Raw genomic sequence first — 7224 nt, 5'->3', positions numbered from 1 at the left:
GATAATTACCCTCTAAATGACTGCAAAGACCCGCGTGTTTCAATCTGATTAGAGCCCCTGCAGTCATCAATAAACAGCAAAGAGAGGGTCATCGTGTGAAGACAAGGTGGCGGGAATGAGACTGAAGGCTCCCGGTCCACTTCCGGTGTTCAACAACTAATTCGGGAGCGTTTGGCCCCGATGAAACCACGCTCCATTAGGAGTTTGTATTGTTTATTTGGAAGTTATAAAAAGTAACAATTGCTCTCTGATCCCCCCCGCACTCCCACCTCCACCCCCGCGGTCCGGCCCCCGCGGCCCCTGATTGGTCGCCTCCCTCTCTACGTCGGCCTTATTACAGCCGCGCGCTCCAATCTGGCCACAGAAACATGAGGATATCAGAACGGAGCGAATCGAGCTCATCCCACGGCTTCACCGTCTGAGTCGAACAGTCACCCTTTTATTTTTTTAGGTTTGTTGTTGTTGTTAGTTTGTTGAAGTTATTTTTTTACCAGCAGTACCAGTCGGACCTGTATGGCCCCGTCATCGACTGCCATGACAGCTTTGACCGCCGGTGTGAAAACTGAAGACCTTCCTCCTCCTCCTCCTCCTCATTCCCGCTCGGTTCTAACCAACAGGGGCGACATGCAGACCAGCCTGAGCCCCGCGGAGGACCTCGGCAAGCCCAAAGTGGCGATCCTGCCCTTCAGCGTCGAGGCGCTGATGGCGGACAGGAAGCCCAGCAGGGAGCTTCCATCTCCGGACGGCGCGGCCGGGACGTCCCACGACGCGCCGGGGAAGGGCACGCGGATGGGCTCCTTTCCGGCTCTGGATGCTTCCGTGCCGGCTCTGCCCGTGAGCTCCACGTTTTCAGTGGGGGACATCATGAACATGTCCGAGGACGTGCTGATTAAACCCGAGAGCCCGGACGGCAAAGAGAGGACGCCGTGGATACAGAGTCCACGTTTTTCTCCCACTCCTCCAAGTAAGTCAGAGCAAGTTATGTTCTTTGTTAGTCATTTTAAAGGTAAATTAAAGCACCGACATTGTGTCTTAAGGCTTGTCTCTTAAATGTATAAATAATGAAGCTTGTCACACTCCGGCATTTGAGAAGAGTTTGTTTCACTTTCAGTGTTTACGCGTTAGGCGAACTTTTCGGACTGAAAGCTCAGCTCTGACTTCAGTATTTCTGTTTTCAATCCCCCACCCCCCACCCCCANGAGTCCGCCTGCCTGTCCCCTGCGCAAGCACAAGACGAACCGAAAGCCCCGGACCCCGTTCACCACGTCCCAGCTGCTCGCCCTGGAGAGGAAGTTCCGCCAGAAGCAGTACCTCTCCATCGCCGAGCGCGCCGAGTTCTCCAGCTCCCTGAACCTGACGGAGACCCAGGTCAAGATCTGGTTCCAGAACCGGAGGGCCAAAGCCAAGCGCCTGCAGGAGGCAGAGCTGGAAAAACTGAAAATGGCAGCCAAGCCGATGCTGCCCCCGGCTTTCGGGATTTCCTTCCCCCTCGGCGCGCACGTCCCCGCGTCCTACACGAGCTCGCACCCCTTCCAGAGGCACTCCCTGCCGGTGTCTCCGATGGGACTATACGCCGCGCACGTGGGATACAGTATGTACCACCTGGCTTGACTGAAAGGGGGTCAGGACTACTTTTCTTTTTAGAGGGGACTCCCCGAACAGAGACAAGGCCCTTTGCAAAGACGCGCTCAGGTGTCGGAGGTTTGTGTCACATCTGGTCAGGTAGCAGAGAGGGGGGTGTGGAGGGGCAAGGCGTCCTGGACCCTTTAGTGTGTCCCTTTTCCTCACCAGTAAGTTCACCTATTGCAAAGCTAAACTAATCTGAAGTCTTAATGAAAAAGGTTATTTCCTAAAAGTTATTTTAGACGCACGAGATGAGGGTTTATTCGTGGAGATTTTTGGTGGAAACACGGACAGCTCTCCCCTCTACTACTACACACACACACACACACTCACACTTTCCCCCCTCCCTGCAGCCAGGTGAAAGGTGACAGGGCTCCTTGTTGCTCAGTTTGACATTTCGCACCAAACAAACTTGTTTCTGTCTGGGCCCGAAGGAGCATCCTGCTGCAAATCCAAACCTTCCAACCTTCTTCTTTTTTTTTGCGCGTTAAAAGAACCAGAACGGGTCACTAAATCCTGAGCAAAATGAGTGCTTTTATTTGTAAACTTGGAGAACCACAGCAATTTTTTGTTTAAATTTTTTATTATTATTATTATTAATATTAATAATATTTTTATTTCGTTTTGTTTCAAATAACAGCACTGCCTGTTGTCAGATTGCTTCCCTTCGGAAGGGAAATGTGTACTGTACGATAATGTATATATTTGAAAAATATCCTCATTTATATTCTGAATATATTTGTGACATAACTTAAACAATAAATTGTTTATTCTTTGCTTTTCCATGAAGTTGTGCATCTTGACTGACACCTGTTGGGTTTTTATTTATTTTTTATTTATTTTTACTTTATGGAAAAACGTTTTAAAAGATATTTGACTTGGATTTAAAGAGATAGAAAACAAAACAGACTGCGTTAAGTTTTCTTTGTCCCCTCTTAAATTAAGGGAAGAGGTTTGATTTGATCGAAACACGTCGAGAAAATTATAATTGTACTAAACTAAAAGAATGAACAAGGAAGATTTTTTAAAAATAAGAATAAGGTATAAAGATACCACCTTATTTCCCGTCTTCATCGTCAAATGAAGGCTCAGACTCTGAATTCCAGCTTGTCCGATTGCGCCTGAACTCACCACGCTCTCGGTGCGCGTTTCTTTAAATTCATTGATTTGATTTTATTCCTGGGGAGCTCGCTTCTCCATCTGACGCCTGTTGCTTTGAAACACACAGATTTAGTTGGCGCCAAAGGGGGTGGAGGTGGTGTGTGTGTAAGTGTGTGTGTGCGTGACTTGAAAAACACACCGATAAAAATGGGAGATCTGGCTTCTCCGAGTGAAACTGCTCGTAAACAAAGCCGCCTGAGTGTCACTGAGCCAGGTGACAGTCTGCCCACAGCGGGCTTTAATTCCTGGTTTGTATGGAAAATGAAAAAAAAAAAAGTCTGAACCTCGGCTTGGTTTCTGCCATCTTCTTCTTCTTCTTTTTAAAAAAAGAAAAGCGAGAGAAAAGAGGGCTCAGATGCGGGGAGGCTGCAGCGTTCAGGGGGGCTTTTAAAGGCTTTTCTCCTGCCATTCAGGCAGGGGTTAAAACTGGAGGAAAAATAATTGCTGTAATGAGCAAAAGGCAATCTGCCGCAGACAGAGGCCTGGCTCCAGCGAGGCTGTAGCTCCAGGCAAGGCGGAACTTTTATCATTCCTAAAATGTCAACGGGGGACTGGGACGGGCAGCACTTCTGCTCCGAGCGCAGAGATTTTTTTTTAATTTTTTTCTCCTGCTCTTCATCTGCGAGCCGGAGCCAAACTGCAGGTATATCCCACCTCACGGGCTCGGCTTGTTTGTTTTGCTCTCTTTGGGCGTTTTGTGTGCGCTTCTTCAGCACGTCAGCTCTGTGTCATCCGCGAGGCGTGAATTAACACGTAATCCCGGACAATACGTCCAAATCACACGGATGAGCGCTCAGTTTGGGGTTGGAAGAAAAAAAAAAGTAGAGAAACTCGACACAAAAAGAGCCTAAAGAAGGAGGNTTTTTTTTTTTCTTTCATTCTTTTGTCTCCCCCCTCCCTACACACACACACACACACACACACACACACACCAACCCTGCTCTCTTGTCGTGCCAGGGGCCAAAACACAAAACAAAAGTCACTTGTTTGTATCATCCAGAAGATCACAGGAGGCTCAGGATAAGGGGGAAAAAAAGAAACCCTCTTCATCCCCAAGAGAGACAAGTGGGTTATTAGCTTATTGGAGAAATGGTTATGAAAGGAGAGGCTTTTTTTAACCTTTCACTTCAGGATGAAAATAACAGCAATTTAACAAAAGGTGAAGCAACATTAGAAACTATTTCTTCATTTAAAAAAATGCCCTTTGTACAACTAGTCTATGTTTGAGAATATGATTCTGTTTGACTGTTTTTACAAAAAGACTAAATTATTATTTCACTTTAAAGGACGTTGAACGTTTTTCTCAAATTGTGGTGGTGTTTGAGGGTTAAAAAAACACTTGATTGCCTTTAAAGGAAGATCAATTATATATATATATATTGATGGTTAATGTGTCCTTAATTAAAAAAAAATTGTAATCAAAATTTGTAAACGGCTGCCATCCACCACGTGGGTTTGTTTACTACTGGAAACAGCAAAGTGACTGAAAGTAGGTCAACAATGGTGACATCAGCAGAAGAGCCCTCTGGGATCCACATGTTTGTCAGTTTTGATGCACTGGTACGTATTTACGCTCAGTAAGGTATGCAGGTAAAAGAGCTTTGTTTACATTGAGTGCATACCTGCATTTCAGATTCTGCATCTGGAAATGAACCCGTTCAGTCGGCACCTTCTGATGTCGTTCAGGAGAACGCGTTTGTTTGCTTTATTTCGCGGTTTGCAACGAGTGGCTTTAAAATCAGTGTCAGATGAAGTGGGGTGTTTTTTTTTTTGTTGTTGTTTTTTTTTAATCACAAACTCTTTCTGAATAACTCAAACAGAGAGAAACTTATGACACGATTTTCAAAACAAGTGTTCATAAATCGTCCTGAAAGCTGCTCCTTGTGTCAAACGCTACAACACTACCTTCTGTTCACAGCAGGATTAACTAAAGACAAACTCATTTCCACTCATAAAAAAACAAAAAACAAAAGAACTACCAAGTCATGGAAACAAATGACTAATTTTTACTGGCTGAACAGGACTGGAGAACATTTTAATGTGATTGTTGTTTAAGTGTGTGGCTCATTTTCCCTACCTGTTTCGGCTAAAATGAGCCTGTGTGGGGAAAAAACAACCACGACGCAATTCTAAACTAAGGTTAAATGTCAAGCAGAGCTGCAACAAGTGGATTGTGGCTACCAGATTGTGCATTTTAACTGAGCAATTTCTCTGACTGAGCTAAATATCAGCATTAACCTGCACACACAAACAGGCCCGTTGTCGTAAAAATAAAAATAAAAGCCTTAAATGCTGAGGATACTTTACAGTTACAGCTTCATGCGGTTATAAACTGTAAAAGACACAAGTTAGCAGGTTAATATTTGTTTTTTTTTAAAGACCAGATAAAAAGGGCAGTGTTCATTTGAAGGCACAGGCACACATGTCCTCGCTTGTACAACTGCCCGTGAACGCAACATCAAGTCGACCCTCTGTGACAACAGTAATAATAATAGTAATAATACCTCAGGAAGGATATAAATCAGGACTCAAACATGGCCATCACCGGCAAATTTATTACGGATGTTTCTTCCGAAAAGAAACTGCAATAAAACGCAACCTCCTGCAGAAGAAAAAAAACACAAAACAAAACAGATGTTCAGTTGATGGAAAGGGATTTTACAGGAAGATTACAGTAAAAAGTTATGAGAAATGAGTCTCTGAAAGCTCAGCGTGAAGTCAGATCTGAGACAATCAAAGAGCAGAAATAATAAATTAAAGGAAGGATGGAAACGAGCCTACATCGGTGAGTTTTACAGCTCAGGGAACAGGATGAAAACACAAATGCAAACAATAACATTTCTCATTATTTTCAGCAGCTCTGTGTGTTTTACAGAAGAGGGATAACTGTTGCGCACTTGTGGGGAAATAAATGTCCACTAGAGGGCAGCATTGTCGCCGTGTTGTCTGACTGTGGCCAATTATCAGAAAGACCCCATTAAAGTGTTTAGTGGTTAAAGTGTTAACCTAATCATTTTTATAAACCGCTGTATTGTTCTGCAATATATTAAAAAAAGGTCCAGGGCTTGAGCCTGCAGAGTATCCCGAGCATTTCAGCATTTCATTTGGAAAAAGCCAAGGCCACATTTACGGAGCAGTAGTTATTAGAAAAGCTGCGCAGAGTGTGCCAGCTGATTGGAAATCAAGTGGGGCGCATGTTCCTGTGCGCACTAATGAGGCAACATTTGGTATGTGTTTGTGTGTGTGTGAGAGAGGGGTGCGATAAAAAGCTGGTAAATGGGATGGAAAATTGCCTGAAAACCTCCTAAAACTAACGGGAATCACCCACTGCATCGGCGCTCGGCTTTAATGTGAGGAGGTTTGTGATGTGTTGTTTACATGGGAGTTTATTTTAACAGACCAGAGAATGATTACTGCCCCCCCCCCCCATCCCATCGGCTGTGTTTTTACTGTCTCCGAGCATAAACTTTGTTCAATTACCTGCACCGCCTGTGGATTTAATGTTCTGTTCTCGCTTTGCCTTTAAAGAACGCGGACTGCGCCGCCCTTTAATTATTATTAATAAGAACAGCAGTTAAACTTTATGCCCTCGTCGTGGGCAGATTTCCTAACAAGCCACATGGTGCTGACTAATAAATTCGTCCTTCCAGGGTTAGTTGATCAGCTGTGAGGGGCTCAGAGAGGCCTGTTCACAAAGATTGTAAACAAAAACAAAATGATGCGATAAGAAGTTCTGTTTTTTTTCTCTGTCTATAGTTTCTAAAGCATGTTGTGACATTATTGCGGGTTGTTCAGATATTACATCTTATGTACTTTAAATGTCGAATTATGCTACGATAAAGGCTGTAATTGCCAACTGATGGCCTGTGGGCCAATTCAGGCATGAGGCCATGTTACTTCCGGCCGGAAGGGGTGGGGTAGGGGGGCTTGTTCAGATTCATTAAAGTTGTGGTTTTACTGGAGCATTTCAGGCCCTTGTACACAGCAAATTCAAAAGTGTTAAATGTTTTGGTGTTAGCAGACTTTGTGCAAAAGCAGAGTTAATTTTACACTCATAGAGTCACATTCTGTTCATGTAACTCTGGGATGTATATTATTAGTAGTTAAAATCCAGTGTTAAAACAAAGTGTTTCCGTATCAAATCTAGAGGTGTTAAAATTGAATCAATAACTCTTTACTTCTTAACTCTGAACTCCACCAGCAGCTCGAACACTGAAGGAGTTAATTCACTGACTCCGCCCCAGAATCACAGATTCCCACCGAAGCGAAGCGACAGAAGCCATTTTGTGTCACTTCAGGACTATTTACTTTCCACCTGTCGGAGTTATTTACTGCGCTTGGTAAGTTATTTTTTTCTGAGATGGTTTATAACTATTATCTTGAGTTGAGCTCAACCTGTATGATAGACGTCACGTTCGCCACACGGCTCGGTGTTAGCAT

The 7224-nt window shown here is 44.1% G+C and overlaps 1 protein-coding gene across 1 annotated transcript; it reads left to right on the top strand.

Moving 5' to 3' along the window:
• Positions 1–345: 345 nt before the first annotated feature.
• msx1a (muscle segment homeobox 1a) lies at positions 346–2412 on the top strand. Its single transcript, XM_017422781.3, has 2 exons — positions 346–974; positions 1203–2412. The coding sequence occupies exons 1-2, from the start codon at positions 514–516 to the stop codon at positions 1609–1611; spliced, it is 870 nt and encodes a 289-aa protein (XP_017278270.1). The 5' UTR covers positions 346–513; the 3' UTR covers positions 1612–2412.
• Positions 2413–7224: the final 4812 nt, after the last annotated feature.

The sequence above is a fragment of the Kryptolebias marmoratus genome, linkage group LG4 (assembly GCF_001649575.2).
Source record: "Kryptolebias marmoratus isolate JLee-2015 linkage group LG4, ASM164957v2, whole genome shotgun sequence".
NCBI lineage: Eukaryota > Metazoa > Chordata > Actinopteri > Cyprinodontiformes > Rivulidae > Kryptolebias > Kryptolebias marmoratus.
Note: the sequence above shows the minus strand (reverse complement) of the source record. Positions and strands in the feature narration are given on the sequence as shown.